Genomic DNA, 17793 nt, shown 5'->3' with positions numbered 1-17793 from the left:
TTCATTCACAGTCAGGGCTCAGAGCTACCTGCTACAAAGAAAATAAAATTAAAACCAGTTTATTTCTCAAATAATTTTGTTTCTTCATGTGTTTTTTTTGAGGCAGAAACACTGGGAAGAAAGATGTGTCCCATGTCTTGTAAACATGTATTGATTACTCTTTCTTTGTGCTTGAAATGCAGAATATTGGATGCTGTAAAGCAACAGGTACTGAAGTGTAGAGCAGAATTTTAGAATGTTGATATTTTCCTCAACAAGCTGAAAAAGAGCAATTGTGCACATTGAGTGTGTTGGAATAGGTTCATGTTTGGATTTGTCATTTTTATCATATCAATCATTGATGCTTCTGTGGTTTGAGATTTGCTTTTTGGCAGCAGCATTTTAATGGGGCTGAAAAGAAAAAAAAAATCCTTGCCATTTGGCATTAGATACAAAAATTATTGTTTTTTCATTCTGATCATTATCTGAGAGAGCAGCTGGAGCTTGAAATTTCTGTGTTCCTGTAGGAGCCACAGAGCTGCACCCTCTGCCATGGTCAGCATGAACCAGGTTGGGCCTGTTGCAAGAACAGATTTTATCTGAGCATAAGAAAACTGAATTCTCTTAACCCTAATAGAACATTTATCTAATCTAATAATATGAGCTATTTAAGTGTGGCTTTTTAGAGAGAGAGAGATGGGGTAACAGATAACTTGATATGGAGACTTGAGTGACATTTGGGTTTTTTCATCTACCTGTGCTGCAGGTGTCGGGGTGTAAACAAATATTGCTGGTGTCTTATTCATTTGCCATCTGGGCATAAAATCTGCAACTCTGTAGTTCACAGTCCATGGGAAATAGATATAAAGCTTTGGTAATTTGACAAGTTGCTTTGTAGGAGGGTATTCGTTACGCCTCTGGCCTTCTGTTTGTTTGTGCTGGTATTTGACCAAAGCGTCCTGAGAGCGTCAGAGTAAGAGTTTTTTTTCCATCTGTCCTGTCAGCATTGGTCTTGGTTAAGCCAAGCTGTGACCTGCTGAAAGATCTCCTGCATCCATATATTGAGGTATTTGAATCATGTTAATTACTCTCATTTGAGATTCAGTAGAAGTTCATACACTGTAGCAAGCAAAGCAAGAGGCTGCTCAGCAGCACTGCTGGCACTAAAAGCAGACTTAATAGCTGGAATTTGTGGCATCTGCTGAGAAGCTCCAAATGTTGAAATATAGTACATGCATGGTCTAAATTTAGGATATTTGAAAGCTGAAAGAATTTGAGCTTGGCCAGTTAAATCCACCTACCAGAATCCCAGAGTTAAGCTGTTGTGTCTGCCATTCCCAGTGCTGTTTAGGTTCAGTGATGATGCCCATTGATAGGATCATAAAAATCTTGGAGATAGAACCATAAAAAGAGTTTGAAATTAGGAGATTTCACAGTCTTAAGCACAAAATGGAAGAACGAAATGATTTCTTGTCTGGCATAGAAAGACTTCATTGCAACAGTTGTTTTCTCTAAATTCAGGACACTTCTGTTGCTTGCATTTCTCATGTCTGTAACATAGCACTATTTATTCAGTTATTCAAGGCAAAATGCAAACATGGAACTCTTTGTGCTTTCCAGTAAAAAGCAGAGACAAATTCATTCACCACTGGAACTTTCTCTTCATTCTACACAGCAGCTCTTCAGTGTTTTAAGACAAAAATAGAGTAGCAGAGCTCCTTGAAGATTTAGGTGAAATGTGTTGATTGAGCAGTTTGCCATTAGGACAGAGTGATGTCTTCCTGTAAAATAATAATTTAAAAACTTCAAAAATTCCGCCCTGGCATCTATTTGATCCAGCAGTGATGTTACTTCTCCTGAACTTTGATTAATGGCAGATTTTGTGTCTTACCTGGCACTATTGGAAAAGTGCTATCTATTCATTCACAAATGCTACACCCCATGGGCTTTGAATGCCCTTTATTTAAGCAAATGGGCTCTTAAATTACCTTATTGGGTGGAGTGGGTACCTGATTTTAGAGCACACATTGCATTATTTTACCTAAGAGAGCTTTAAACCCACATGTGTTGGTGTGTTCTTAGTGCCTTCATGCTAAATTAATTTCTGGAACATCTCAGATTCCAGGAATGTGAAAAGCCAAAAGATTCCTTGAATTTTCATGAAGAAAGCACTCATATCAGCAGTGGGGTGACTGATGACATACAGTGTCCCTGCTCACAGGAGTGTGACATGGCACAGGAATGTCCCATCAGTCAAGTCAATAGAAAAAGAGGAGTTTCATTTACTTACTTCTTAGTCCTGAAAGGGAAAGAATCACCTTAGAATCATCTTTTTAACCTTGAAATGTTTTTCCTTTAGATACCAGTATTCTGTGTTTTAAAATGTCTTATTTAAAGCACTAATTAGGTTTTGGCTTGTGCTGGGATGTAAATGGGAAACCTTTCCCTGTTTATTGTATAAACCCCTTTGCTTTGCTAAAAAATGTCTTTGTTTAACTGATCAAACTTTTCCAGCTACAATTAATTGAACAGCTCTCAGTATTCCAGAACTGCAGAAAAAAACATTTCTCTTCCTTGCTCTTTGCTCACACAGCTTTAACTGGGGAGCTCCAGGCAGTTTTCATGAGCATGGCAACACTCTGTGTCAGGATTTTACAACTGGGCTCTGAAAACAAGTTCAGTGATTGAATCTGGCAGATTGGTTTTGGCTCCAGAGCCAGCATATGCTTTTAACATATGCACATTGGCAAATCAGATTGAAGTCAACTAAAAGGGCTGCTATCTCAATCCTGCTCCTGCTGTTGGGAATTACGTGTAGTGGGCAAAAAAAAAAAAAAAATGGGAAAGGAGGTGTCTCAGCTGTGGGTAGTGAAGAACCAGCTGACCCCTGGTAAATCTGCTTGCAGATAGCATGGGATTTTTTTGTTGGTTTTGGGGTTTTTTTGGGGTTTTGATGGGTTTTTTTGGTTATTGTTTTTGTTTTTTTTGTTTGCTTGTTTTTGTTGTTATTGTTGTTTTGTTTTATTTTGTTAGTTTTCCATTGTAGCTGCTAGAACACACCTTAGGAGTTACCTCCTGGTTTTTCTGCCCACAGGATCAAGGCTGATCCAAGAATAGCAGACACACCGCTCTGGCTCCCTGCCCATGTTTATCTCTGACTATCACCTAACATGCTGCTACAGGCTCATTGCTTTCATGCCTGTAAATTGTGCTCACGTCCTGCTCCAAAATGTACCAGTTTTTTCCTTTGCTGCTGGAATTGTTGGGCATGGCAAGGTTTTCCAGGGTCACAGGGTGGGTCCTGGGTACCAGGACTCCACATGTTGGACTGTTTGGATCTTGTCTGGAAGGTGTTTTGTGCTTGCAAACCAGGGCAGTCACCTTTTTGTAAAGAGCTGGGAAAGGTTTGGATCTGATGTAGATGGCCTGGCCAGAGCTGCTGTTGGAGTCATGGAATCAGGATGATGGAATGGTTTGGGTTAGAAGGGGCCTTGAAAATGATCTCATCCCACCCCACTGCCATGGGCAGGGACACTTCCCACTATCCCAGGTTGCTCCAAGCCCTGTCCAACCTTGCCTTGGACACTTACGTGGGGCAGCCACAGCTTCTTTGGGAATCTGTTCCAGGGCCTCCCCACCCACTTAGGTAAGAATTTCTTCCCAGTATCCCATCCATCCCTGTCCTCTGGCAGTGGGAAGCCATTCCCATTGTCCTGTCACTCCAGGCTCTTGTCCCAAGTCCCTCTCCAGCTCCCTGCTCTCCCAACCTGGCTCCAGAGCCAAGGTGCTCCAGGCCTCAGAGCATCTCTATGGCCTCCACTGGACTCGCTCCATATTGATTGAGGTCTGAACTACAGTTAGGTCCAGACACATGGAAGAATCATCCCCCAAATTGTTTGCAATAGTTTTTACCTTACAGAGAGTTTTATGGCGCTGAGGAGATGGGAGCAGCAGCAGGAGCGGGATTGGTGGTTTCCCTTCTTGTGTGTTTCCTCCATGTTCATCAGAGCTCCAGCAGCTCTGGGGGGACAGATGGAAACCTGCCACATCCTTGACCCCATAACTGTGACCATATTGTCATAGTTAAACTATCATGTATATATATCTGCCTCTTATCAACAACTGTATACACTTTAAGTTGGTTTTCATTATTTTCTGCCTCTCCAGAAACCTTCCTCCTGCCTCAGCTTTGCAGATGTTACAAATATGTTTTTCTAATGAGACACATGGCACATTCCAGAGCAGCACCAGTGCTGTTTCCAGCCTGAAAATGGAATATTTTCCATATTGGTAAAGTTTGTAAAATGTGATTACAATAAATAAACCATAGACTTGAGAACTCTTTTTAAGTTTCGTAGGGAGCTCCCAATGATTACTTCATGTTATTTTTTTTTTTAGTGAGCTCAAATTTAGTTTTTCCTTTGATTTTTAGCAACATGAAGTAAAACCTGTCTGATGCTGCACCTTATTTTCAAGTGTGGTTTGCAAAGGATGGAAAAGGTGTTATTTCTGTCTGTGGGAAGAAGGATCAGAGCTGCCAGCTCTAGATTTAAACTACTCTTGTACCATTTTATGTTCTCTAAGCAGAGGAAACTCTGAAGGCAGATCCAGTGGAGAAAGGATCCCAATAAATATAATATTATCCAGATGGCTTTCATTCCATTAGTGTCTGACTGCAGGATAACTCTCTAAACTCATGGCACAGCCAAGCCAAGGCCTTAGTAACTTGATAACGATCCACTAAAATTTGAGAATTCTTATCTTCTGAGATGTGAGCCAGTCATTGTTTTAAGGGAAGTAAAAAAAAAAACACTTTTTGGGGTCAGTTGGATGTGATTAAATTTCTTCTTCCTTTTCCGTAAGGATCTGGACTGTCTTCCGTGAAAGATGTTGCACATATTGAGATGATCCTTGAATAGGGCCCAGCACAGTAATTCCTATTTTTTCTGCTGCAAATGTGGGAAGTTCTTGAAATTTTGTAAAATGCTTTTGAATCTGTGAGGAATAGCTCCTGTCTGAAGCTGGTTGTATTTTGGAGCAACAATTTTGTGTTTCTTTTAAATCAACATCTCTGTTGTTATTTTATTAACATATAATTACATACTCTGAGATATACTTTTTCTCCCTGCTGCCTAAAGAGGGGTTTTAGTGTTTGAGAATCCAAATTGTAAATATGCCACTGTTTTCCACATCAGCATGCCATGGTTTGAGTTTTGGATACTCTGTCTTGCCTCAGAATCTTTTTCCTTCTCCAAGTAATGAGACTTCACTCTCATTTCTTTTTGACTTTGTTGCCATCCTTGGGATTTTTCCATCACAGTGACTTTGAACCACAGAGTTTGATTCCAGCAATAAGTTCAAACATTAGCTCACTGCACTGAAAACTTTTAAAACTTTGGTATTCTTCTCCACAGGAGCCTCTGTATAGTTCCTGTGAGTCAAATATGGTTTTGCCATGGTCTACGCCGTGGTAGTTTACCATGGGTTACTCCACTCTGACCATAAATATTGTGGTATTTCCATGTGCTGCAGTTCACTCAGACCATTTAGAAGGCCTGGGGACAGGCAAGATGGGAGACTGTGCCTGTGTGTCTCAGACCCTGCTGAGGCTGCCAGGAGGGAGGTGAATTTTGCCATTTCCACCTGCTTCCATTAGGACAGAATTTTCTTTCCCCCTTTAGAAGAAGGAGAGCCTTGTTTAGAAGAACAAGGTTTTTCTTTCTTGCTGTTGCTGTCACTGTTGGCTCCTGCTTTGTTTTGCTGTAAGAGAGCAGAAGGCAGTGGAAAATAGCAGAGAAGAGGTGGGTCAGCAGTGAAAATGTTTTATTCCTCCTTTTTCCCTCCAGGTTGGGAGGGGCTCTGAGCAGCCTGGGCTAGTGGAAGGTGTCCCTGCCCATGGCAGGGGGTTGGAACAGATGGGCTTTTTCCCCAAACCATTCTATGACTCTGTGATTTTTCAGCAGTCTTGTCACTGGATCCTCCTGGGGACAGAGGCAGAGGGAGGAATGTGATAGGCTGTTTTTTGGGGAAAACCCCACTGTCTTCACCTGAGTTAGCAGGTGCTCAAAGCAGAAAAGGGATGACAACTCCTCTGGAGTGCTCTCCTTCTTGTATATAATTAACTTCCCTTTGCCAAAAATACCTTGATCCCAGTGCTCCTAGAAATCCCCAGAAGAGCCCACTGTGGGGAATAATTTCCTTGTGATGGATATCCCTGTGATCCTACAGCTTCTCCTCGAGATGCTGCACGTGCTCTCCACGTGCAGGTCATGTCCAAAGCCATTCTAATGCACGTACCTTTTCCAGGAAAAAGTTATCCTAAAACTTGCTGTAAATTCTCTGCCAAGTGCTGCTTGGCCTCCTTGGCTATGTCTAAATTAAACAATGTGGTTTAGCTCGAAGGAAGGGGGAAAGCCCATAATAAAGTCTGTTCTCTCTCAGAGCACTCTCACCCAGCTCCACGGTGATCCCCTCGGGAATGGAGTGGCTGTCCAATTCCAGATGGAGAGAATTTCAGAGAACTTAGGGGTGGAATATTGACAGCATGTGACAGTATCACAGAATCACATCAGTGTGATTCTTCACAAGGTGTACAGAAGAGGAACAGTTCCCATTCCATTTCCCAGTTCTGTGCACATTCCCAGTCCACGTTGGCATCAGTCCAAAGCAGCTTCATGGCAAAAAACTGGAAGAAGCTGTGGTGGCATTGCTCTTACGAGAAAACCGAGGGTCTGTGTCCCCAGCTAGCTGCTGCTTGGAATATGACAGCTTCCTGAGGCTGGATCACTTTGTGTGTGGGATTTAATGAGCTGCCAAACGCTTCTAAATGTCAGGAAGACCAGAGGAGGATGGCACCGTGCAGAACATGGCGCAGGCAGGAGCGCAGAGACAGAAATTAATTCTTTAGCTCACAGCATCTCCCAGTTAATTTTCCGTGCAGGTTTCTCCCCTTCCCCTCCTGCAGACTGTGAAATGATCAGTGATTCCTTGGAGGCAGATGGGTGCCCAGGTTAAGGGCCACAGGGTTGAGAACCGTGTCTGATTTTCTGAGAAATGAGTAATTTCATGTATTTTCTTAGTGTTGGTGTTTCATTCAGCTGAGCTGCACCTCTTCTTTCTGCTTCAGTCCTCGGATAATTCTGCTTATCTGTTGGAGTGTCAGTGAGGAAAAGAAGATAAAGCTGTTCCCAGGGCATGGCCAGGTTGGGAGAAAGGAAATAGTTGGATGAAAGCAGGGGGAAGGAGTAAAAACCCATCCTCACGCTAGAAATTTTGCAGAGAAACAAAGTTTTTTCAGCAAAATATCAATTGAAACCATTATAGTGACCTGTGATAGAATCATGAATAATTTATCCAATTTGCACAGCAATGCCAGTGATGGGGTTTGTAAAATCAGGATAGCAGGATGAGAACATCCTTCCTTACACTGCTTTTTGCATTCCAAATTCAACTCCCCTTTGGACACAGGGGAACTAAGCAGTCTGAGCTGTCATTCTAAAGCCTTTGGAAAAACAACCCAAAAACTATTGAGATTAAAAAAAGAAACAGAAGGGGGAAAAAAAATCTTTCTCCTTGCCATTCCTCCCAAAGCAAGTTTTCCACATCCAAGGTCTGCTTGTGTGGAAGCCATTTATAACCTTGGCGCATGTGGATTTTTTGCAGAGTGGAAATTCCTGCAGGATAGATGTTATTTCTGGTGCAGACTCTGTGGCATTTGCTGCTGGATGACCACAGGCTCTGGCTGCCCAGGGCCTTGAGTCAGTCACCAGGGTTTGATCAGGGATGTGGTTCCCTGCCTAGCAGTGTTACCACCATGGCAGTGTCAGAGAAGCTGGGATCTGGCCTAAATCTTTATTTACCACAAAAGGTGGCAGATGGAATCTCTTGTAAGATGAGCTTTTTCAGAGCTCCTGAGTGTTCCCAATCTAAATATAATTGTATTCTATATTTAATTTTGGTACTTCTAGCCTCCCTGGCCTACCTCTTTGCCCTCACCACCTCTGTGGAACTTTGAATCCCATGCTAGAGGCTATGCAGAGTACATAGAAAAGATAAATAATTAATTTTGGCTCCTCTCTTAAGTACCTGCATTCAGAAAGTGTGAATGATTCTTTTCCAGGCCAGATAAGAGTTGAAATTCTCTGGAGCAGAGAATTTGCTGAAAAGCATCTCCCAAATGCCTGTTGACGATTCCTGCTCTTCCCTTAGGGAAGTCAATCAGCTCTGAATTGGATGAGCTGGAATGATTCATCCCACCCCTTTCAGAAAGTCTTGGGAAGGATGAGCCGCTGGGCGATTTTCAAAGTGGTGGTTGTAGCAACCCTGATATACTGATTCTTTGACAGAAAAGTAAACTAAATAACAAAAAGTGAACTGATAACAGGAGAAAGTCAATATCCTGTCAGAAACACCCTGGCCCTGGCAATCCAGGATGGATCCGGTGCTTAAGACACCTCTGGTTTTTCACAACTCAGAAGAGAAAGAAGAGAAGGAGAAGAGGGAGAAATAGTGGGTGTGTTTGTAGAGTGCAGCACATATTTTTACAGAGTGGGGTTATTCCAGCCCGAAGGGTGTTCAAAGTCGTGATAAAGGGAGTTCTGCTTGCAAATCTCATTATGAATAAATGTTTCTAACAGGATTGGGGCAGCTCACTCTTTCTGCCCTTGCACATGTACGCAGGCATAGCTTTGAAAATGCTTTTCATGGCTTCAGCTGCTTTCATTAATGCCCAAATCAGCTCATATTCCCTCATATATGGAATTTTCTCTCTGAACTTTGTAAAGGAATTGATCATTTCTTCCCTCAGTTCTTTTCTTTTCAAAGGTTAAATGCAAAAGGCTTTTTTCTTCTTTCTTTTTTCTTTTTTTTCTTTTTTTTTTTTTTAATTTTTCAATAGCGTTAATGAAGTTGTTACTGGGAATGGGAGAGGTGTTTTTATTACAGCTGGCACTTCCAAGCCTTCCACTGGGATGGCAGGTATCCTTGGGGAAAATCAAGCGAAATAGATCAGTCTGGCTGTATATTGAGAGGGTGGATGAGATTATGTTGTGTATGAGAGTATTATGGTAACTATACATTAATGTGTAACCTCAGTGCTGTGTTCATTCTTATAGCAGGAGTAAGGGGGCCTAATCACGAGCCGATGCTGCCGTTATTACCTTATTTATATTCCTTTATTGCCTTTCAGCCCTTCGTATTGAGTAAAACCTCATTGTTCACCAGTTATGTGGGTGGGAGGCTCAGAGGGGCAAAACTGAGGGTCAGGTGGGCAAAACTGAGCTCTGCATAAAAAATGCAAAATGCAGAAAGCCATGGAGATAGTGGTAATATAAAGATTAGTGCAGGCAGGACTGAATTAGCAAGGTTTGAAGTTGCAGACAGTCAAGGATATTTTTAGTGTTCCTAGCGGAGAAACATAACAATAAAAATAAAAAATAAATAATCCTGTGCCTATGGATTATTTAGAATAAGAGACACAGCTACTACACAAACTGTTCAGGTGACCGAGGCTGAGCAGCTCCTTACCGCTGCCGTGACCTTCCAGTCCAGTTTCCTTGCTCAGGTGGGATTTATCCGTGCCAGGCTCCCCCTTCCACGGCCAGGAGCCCTCCGAGCGTCCTGCAGCCTCAGCCCGTGTTCCATAATGGATTTGTGCCCTCCCTTCACAGCCCCTTCATGCTACTGCCGCCGCTGATGGAGTGGATGCGGGTGGCCATCACCTACGCCGAGCACCGGCGCAGCCTGACCGTGGACAGCGACGACATCAGGCAGACGGCCAGGCTGCTCCTCCCGGGGCTGGACTGCGAGCCACGCCAGCTCAAGTACGTGGGATACGGCTTGGAAAGCTCCTCCAGTCCCTGGAGCTTCTTCAAATGTCCCTTTGCTACATTTCTCTGTAGCCAGAGCTCGCTGTGCCGTACAGGCGATACACATTTAACCTTCTGGTACTTCCAGAGATAAAGGAACTTTGGCCAAACTCTGCAGCTAGGGCAGAAAGATTTTTGTCTTTCTGAAAGTTAAATATAAAATATGAACCAAATAGGTTCTGGGATATTTTTTCTCTTATCTTATATTTACACACACACACATATATATACATATATATATATATATATAGACACAAACAATGGGACTTTGATTACAATCAAAGCTTTGATTACAATTTGTGCTGTCATTTCTATAGTTTTAGAAATTGTTTTCATGGACCTGTAAGGAAGAAAAACCCGTTTTATTATTAACAAAGGATCTTTTTCAGAAGAATCCCATTGAAAGATAAGTTCATAAAGTTGCTTTCTTTCTGCTAAAACTATAAGAAAGAAAGGCTTTTCCGTAGAGCAATGATGTGCTTGTATTTGGTATATTTCTATGCTCAGACTTAATTACAAGATTATTCCTTGCTTTATAAGATAGCTTGAATGAAACATCTAAACTAGTGGAGAAAAAAAAAAAAAAAAAAAAAGAAGTTGATTCCAGATTGCATTATTTGATCCTTTAAAGGAGTCATTTTGTATCCAGCATGTTCAGGGGGAAAGAAGGCCTTGACACTGGTTTGTTTGTTCATTGTTTATTTATGTATTTATTCCTGGCTTGCTGTGGGATAGGAACAATGTGTAAAGGCAACTTCTATCCCTTCAAAAACCTTTGTTTTCTGAGGTTCACTGGATTTCAAGCGAGTAATTTTATTTCACTTCTTTTTTTTTTTACAGAATTCTTCTTTTTCTTTTTCTTCATACTATTATATAAAGTAATTGCATCTTTTTTCTGGATAATACTGTAGATTGTGATACCAGTTAGAACAAGATAATGGTAGAATTTCATACGAGATTCATCCTGAATCTTCTGCGTGAGGTGATGAGCAGTCTGCTCTGGCAGGCTGTCCAGGCTCTCCAGAGGAGGATGGCTGTGCTGAAAGCATCTCATTTATCAGAGGAACTTGGCAGCCTGATATCTCACTCACTGGGATTTTGCTCAAGAGCCTGTGCTGGAAACCAGGCGGATACTGTGGAAGGCATTCACCCCAAAATAACATCAAAGGGCTGAGCCTCCCAGTGCCAACCTCCAGTTGGGAAGTGATCATTCAGTGAAGGAGACACACTTCCAGGTCTGGAATTCAGAAGAGTCTGAGCAGACAGCCAGAAGATTTACAGTAATCCCTGGGCTCCTTCCAGATGACATAAAAGTTGTCCTGATAGTCATCTAAAGGATAAGGATTTAGTAGATCCTCATATAAATGCTAAAGCATTCCTTTAATTGAGTTGCTGAAAAAGCATTGAGGGTGTTCCCCTGTCTAAATTTGATTTTTATTTCATACTTTAAAATAATTAGATTTTTTTTGCCCAGAAAAGACTAAGGATCCATATTTTTTATATGATATGTGCACCATCCAGGAATTCTTTTGTCTTTCACAGACCTGAATGCTGCTTCAGTTCCTTCCGGAGACTGGATGCTAAAGCTGCTACTGAGAAATTCCAGCAGGATCTGGGCTTCCGGATGCTCAACTGCGGGAGGACAGATCTGATCAACCAAGCCATTGATGCACTGGGCCCCGATGGGGTGAACACCATGGATGATCAGGTGTGTCACAGAGGAAACACAACCCCAAAATTCCCTGCAGCAGCAGCTCACTTCTTCCCTTCCATGTGAGAAATCAATACCAGGTTGTGTTTGTTGGCTCTCCGAGGGTTTTCTAATTCTAACTTATGTTTTAGGCTGAAAATGCATCCCTTAAAACACAGGAAAATACTTCCCCACCCCACTCTCATGCCACCCCTCCAAAGAAAATCCCATTAGAGCCTGGAGTGGATTGTTTATCAGTGGAATGTCTGTTCTGTGGATGGGCTGTCTCAGGCATTGCTGGCAGGCAGGTTAACACAGGGGCAGTGAATGGAAAGTCTGATACGTGCTGAGAGGATGTCAAAGTAAAGTGGTTTCTTTTCCAGTGATACTCCCCTCTGGCTCAACAGCCCAAATCATGGCTGGGTCAGTGAGAAGTGACCAAAAGGTGTTTTTGTCTCATGGCTTTCAGGCTCAGAGCAGTTTGGAATACAAGAAACAGCACTGTGAGCACCAGTGGCCTGGTGTCAGTCAGTGTTAGATTTGCTCATAGTCCATCATGCTCATGTGTCTGTTTATCCATTTTTAACTGTTCCCTGCTCAGCTACACTGAGCCATAGGGATTTCGTAGTCCTGGGAGTCTCTGGCTGTTTCTGCTCATGCTGTCAGTCCCCATCAAGCAACAGCAGAGTCTGTCCTCTGGGGCATTGTTCAATGCATGGAATTAGCTTTTAATTTAAAAAGGGGGAGGAAAAAAGCCACCTCTTCTAAATAAACACTCGTTATAACTGTCACAGTGAGGAGAATGAGCTGTCACATCTCTGGAACAAAAGGATATTGAGCAGTGTTTATGTTCAGGTAGACAGGTTTTCTCACAGCCAGCATTTTATTGCAGTAGCATTTCAGACCCAGCTCTGAACCTGGCACATCTTTCCTGGCACTTCCTACTATCCTGCAGTTTTAAGGGAAGTGTGAATGTATATACAAATAGCAGAAACTGTTTCTGGACATATCTGCGTCTGTAGTTGCCTTATTTGCAAATGCAATACCAGGAGCTTTGTGGTCACTGGGCTGGGTATCTCATCATAGATACTCTCTTTAGTAAAGTAACCCAGGTGGCAGATTTATATTATGAATTCCCACTTCCTCTTTCTATTTTTTAAATACGTTTTTGCAGTTCCTGTTCCTGTAGCCCAGATGCCTCTCATTCTCTCAAAGATTATTTTGTGATTTTCACTGTGAGCCACTGTTCCCCAACACCTCAGACACTGGTGCCAGAACTGTCACCTCTTGCTGCAGGATGTTCCCTACCTCTCATCCAGCCACCAAACTGGGAGCTCTCTGGCTTCTGTCAGCAGAGAGCCCTGTGGGCAGCTCCTGGGCAAGTCTGAGGAGTTTCTGCTGTCACTCACTCATGTCTCATCCTGTGGGTGGGATCCTCCTGCCAGTCCTGCTGTGAGTGAGGCAGCTCCGTCATATTTGCCTTTCAGAGAATGTTTTAGCACCAACAAAAAGGGCAGGACTGGCCCTCTCTGGAGACATTATTGCTTGGAAATTCTCCCCTTAACTCTGGAGCAACTCAGCTTTGTGTCCAAGCAAGTGCCTGCATGGCACTGCCAAGTTCTGGGAATGGACTCTGCCATAGCTGGGATAGGAAACCAAAGCTGGACTTTCCACCAACTTGTTTGCTCCTTTTGGAAAAGAATAAGAGAAAGCCAGATGCCGAAACATGTGAAAACTGACTTAGGTATGACAGAACTGCTGGGTAATTTAATGCTAAGGCTTTAGATCTAGGTTGGGATTTGGACTAATCCCAGGGTGTGAGCATGTCCAGGATGTTCAGATCCACTTGTCCATCTGTGTACGTGGAAATCTGTGGAAAAGAACTCAGAACATCCCATCAGATATGTGAGTTTGGAGCAGGACCCTGCATTCAGTTTTGATGGGAACCAACAAGAGCTCTGGTTTCAGGGGATTGGAGATGTTTAGGAAAGCAATCTCTTCTTCCCTTTGCAAGGAGCAAGCAGGGAATGCAAAACTAGCATTAAAAATTTAAAAAAGGGCAATGTAAGTCCATACAAGTTTTAGAACCCTGACTGAGGTTTGTGCCTGCAAACCTGCATTTTATTTTCCACAAAAGTAAAAATATCTCACCCAGAGAGAATCTCACCCATAAATATCTTCACTAATGGAGTGCCCCAAAGCAGGAAGCTGGGAGTTGTGGCTGCTTTGAAAAGACACCTTTGCAGAGTCAAGAGCAGAACTCCTGTGTGAGAGATGTAATTCCATTTTACAGTGCAGCTCCCATTAAGGATGAAGCTTTGTTATTGCACACTCTGTTATTGCAGCGGAGATGCTGCCTGTAAAAAATTCAAATGCCTGCAATAATTAAGAGGAGGGGGCAGGAAAGCTGTGGGATGTAAGCAGGAATGGATTTTACCAGGCCATTTCCTTTCTGTCCTTGGCTACTTCAGGAATGAACTCCATAAGTAAGGCTCATTTTGCTCATAATTCATCTCTGAGCCGTCATGGTTTGCTGGTTAAGTAGAGGGAGGGAGATTTATGGGATTGAAATGCTGAAATATTGAGGCAAATAGGATTTTAGCAAAAGGGAGAAGTTGCCAAATAAATTCATCTTCTGTATTTTTATGTTACTTTCTGCCTTCAGTTCATTTGGCTACAAATGAGCCAAGAAATGACATTTCTTTGTTGGCAGCCTTGGGAAAACTGAAGAATTGTGGACAATACAGGGATAGGATTTTCAGTGATCCTTTTTGTGTTCTTTCAGCCTTGTCCAGTGATGTTTTGTCCAGATCATGTTCCAATATCAGTTGTGCCCACTCTGCATAGAAATCAAAAATGATTTATAAACATATGTATGCTGTCCCTACACACACTTTGCACGTCAAGATTCAAACTCACTGTGTCTGTGACAGTGTCACTGTTGATAGGAATAGAAAGATCTAACTTTGTTTTTATTTTTTATTTCCTTTCTGAAGGGTATGACCCCCCTCATGTATGCCTGTGCTGCTGGAGATGAAGCCATGGTCCAAATGCTTATAGATGCTGGAGCAAATTTAGATATACCAGTGAGTAACCCTCTGCCCATAATTATCCAGCTGTAAACTAATGGGAGGAATTCTGAAATCTCTCTTAGCAACTGGAAGCAACTGGAAGCTTCAAGCAAGGCATTTCTCTCAGAAACCATCACTTCAGGGATTTGGGAGGGGGGAGAAAACCTTCAAAACTTCTTGGAGCGCGCTCAGTGGCTCCAATTAGGATTGGCACTGGCAAGTCTTATGGGCACGGGGAGGGCAAGGGAAGGAGCTGCCACAGGGACAAACCAGTGAGCCCATCACAAAGTCCCAGGGGACAGGGCAGGGTGAGCGGTGGTCACAGTGTTCTCTAAGTGGCCCACGTCCCCATTCCCTGGGTTGTTACTCACAGAGGAAGAAGCCAGTTCTGTGCAGGGCAGGCATGAAGGCAGGCAGGCTGCAGTGGATAATGGGTGCCTGCTTCCCTTCTGCAGGTGCCCAGTGCCTCTCCACGATACCCCTCGGTCCATCCTGACAGCCGGCACTGGACTGCTCTCACCTTCGCAGTGTTACATGGGCACATCTCAGTAGTCCAGGTAAGATTCCAGCCCAGAATCCTTCCAGGAGACACAGGGAGCTGAAGTGCACCACTGTGAGCCCTCACTTTCAGCCTTCCTCAGTCTCCTAAAAACCAGTGAAAAAAACTGTGTGTTGTTTAAAGCAAGGAGAATGAAAAATTGGTGACATAATTCCTAGCAAAGCCTTGATAACGAAACACAGCATGTTTATATATTTTTCTTTGGTTTCAGTATTTCTCCAAGGCTCATTGCTTCCAAAACAGTGCTGCACAATCATTTCTTTGGTTTTAAATAAGCTAGTGCTTCACGTAGAGTGGTTACAGGTTGGCTGTTTCATCAGGAGCTTTATAACAGTAGATATTAATTGGTTTAAAAATCTACACGTGGAAAAATCCAGTGTGTACTGATTTCTGCTCTAATGGCAGCAGATAATCTGTTACTTCCTTCATAATCCTTGAGAATTGCATGAATAAGACTTAAGCTGTTGTGGGATTTGAGCCTGTGTCATCCTCCCTGCTCTCTTTTCTGTGGAATTATCACAGGGGGCAGCAGGATGGGGTGGAGCCCCAGAAATGCTACCCAAACTTCCAGGGGAATGAAGAACTGATCACAGCAGACAATCAATTGCTGTTGAATTTAATTTACCTTCTGCTCAAAGGGAAGGAATAATAAAAATAAAAAGATATCAGTAAATGGAGGCTGCACACACTCATCTTTTGTTTGTGTACATTTGTACATAATTATAAAGATTAGAACCCACCTGGCAAACTGCCCAGGCAACCTTTGGTATTCCAGAGGTTGGACAGCTTAATTTATGTGTAAAATATGAGTTTGATTCTCCCAGGAGATGAAGCCAAGTGTATCAAAGCTCCTGTTGTGTACTGCAGTGCCCACAACCGTGGAAGCATGGAATATCCTGGTGCATACACACGCAAAGGACTGATCCTCCCTGCCTGCCCCTGCCAGCACTGCTCTTGGTGCTCCAGGGCCTTCTGCCAGCCCCACCTGGCCATAAAACATCCCCATCACTCTGTCACCTTCTCCCCTTCACCTGGGAGGGTGCTCTTTCCCTCACAGCAGCTCAGTGAAAGCAGGTTGTGTGTGACAAATCCCTGCAGCTGCCAGGTGTCCCTACACAGGCTCCACGAGGTATGACCAGCCTGGTAATTCCCTGGGGGAGCCCTGCTTCCTGTGCACAGCCTGGAGCTAAGATGAACTTCCTACTCTGATTGCAGAGCCCTTTGGGGTTGGGAGATTCCAACTGCGCAGCTATGATCATAAAGGAGATTAAAAAAGGAGGTGGTGCTCTCCAGATGGGCCCTTTGTGTGCGTGCCCTCCTCACTCTGAACGCACTGGTTCTCCTTTCTGACACCAAGCCCTGGCTGTTTTGTCCTGAATGGCTCTATTCCCAACTCCCTGTCTTCTCTGTGCCACTTGCAGCTGCTCCTGGATGCTGGTGCCCACGTGGAGGGCTCTGCCGTGAACACTGGAGAAGACAACTATGCTGAGACCCCCCTCCAGCTGGCCTCAGCTGCAGGTGAGCTCCCTGTGGCCTCAGGATTCTCCACCTCTTCCTGCCACCAGCCTGATGGGCCCCAAGTATCAGTTTTACAACTTGTCCCATTTTGACTTCTCCCCAGAGCCCCCACAGCAGAGCTGATGGCACCACCTCTTTCACAAAGCACTGTCAAGGAACATAAACCAGCCTCTGTCTAGTCTGGGCATGTCTGTGGGCCTAAGCAACACCCAGATGTGAAAAATTAACAAGTTTCCATTCAGCCTGGGGAAAAATAACTGTTATGTAAGGAAATTTGGTTTATTAGTTTATTAAAGGCAGGTAAAAATTCTGCATTTCTTTTAGTGAGCTGTCAGGAGTTGAGCATTCTGTGAATGAGTCTGTGCTGGCCTTTTTTGTCAACACTTTTCACCTCAGAGTGGTTTTAGGTTTTTTCCTTTTGTTTCTTTCTCTGTTATTTTTGTGCTTTTATGAAGATGAGTGGATGACTTGCTATGCTCCAAGCTTTATGGAAGGGATAAAAAAGGCCTCCTCCCCTCCCAGTACTGGATCTCCTGCCACCACTCCCTACTCCATCTAATAGGAACGGAGCCAGGGAGTCCTGCCTGCAGCCAGTCCTGTGTTTTATGCTTCCAAAGAGGGGACCATCCTGATGTTCCTGTCCTGTTTCACCAGGGAATTACGAGCTGGTCAGCTTGCTGCTCAGCAGGGGTGCTGATCCACTGCTGAGCATGCTGGAAGTTAATGGGATGTCATCGTCACTCCACGAGGACATGAACTGCTTCAGCCACTCGGCAGCGCATGGCCACAGGTAATGCTCTGTTCCTGCTCACATCAGGGGTTTTGCACTCTAGGTGTTGCTGTGTGACTTTGTCACCCAAACCCCTGCATGTGCAGTTCAGCAGATGGGATTAGGACTCTCCTGGCAACAAAGAACAAAGATCTTTGTTTGCTATTTCTTATTTTTTCACTTTCTGGTCTGGCTCTGCAGCATGAGAGTGAGCTGGTTTTAGGCCCTACATCAGCAGACCAAGTCCCACCTAAAGGTAGGTGTTAGGTCAGAGTTAGGAGATTCTGGTTCATGTTCTGAGATGGAATCTAATCAGGTGACAAAAATAACCTACAGCAGAG

At 43.5% G+C, this 17793-nt stretch overlaps 1 protein-coding gene across 1 annotated transcript in view; it reads left to right on the top strand.

The window, feature by feature from the left end:
* The window catches only part of ABTB2 (ankyrin repeat and BTB domain containing 2), a 110866-nt gene that overhangs the window by 85050 nt on the left and 8023 nt on the right, over positions 1-17793 (top strand). The window contains exons 4-9 of the mRNA XM_056492144.1: positions 9648-9800; positions 11388-11553; positions 14532-14621; positions 15062-15163; positions 16587-16683; positions 17338-17473. Coding sequence (XP_056348119.1) covers positions 9648-9800; positions 11388-11553; positions 14532-14621; positions 15062-15163; positions 16587-16683; positions 17338-17473 — 744 coding nt within the window. The remainder of the gene's footprint in view (positions 1-9647; positions 9801-11387; positions 11554-14531; positions 14622-15061; positions 15164-16586; positions 16684-17337; positions 17474-17793) is intronic.

Source organism: Oenanthe melanoleuca, chromosome 5 (genome assembly GCF_029582105.1).
Source record: "Oenanthe melanoleuca isolate GR-GAL-2019-014 chromosome 5, OMel1.0, whole genome shotgun sequence".
Lineage (NCBI taxonomy): Eukaryota > Metazoa > Chordata > Aves > Passeriformes > Muscicapidae > Oenanthe > Oenanthe melanoleuca.
The sequence above is the reverse complement of the archived record's forward strand: the minus strand, read 5'-3'. Positions and strand labels throughout refer to the sequence as shown.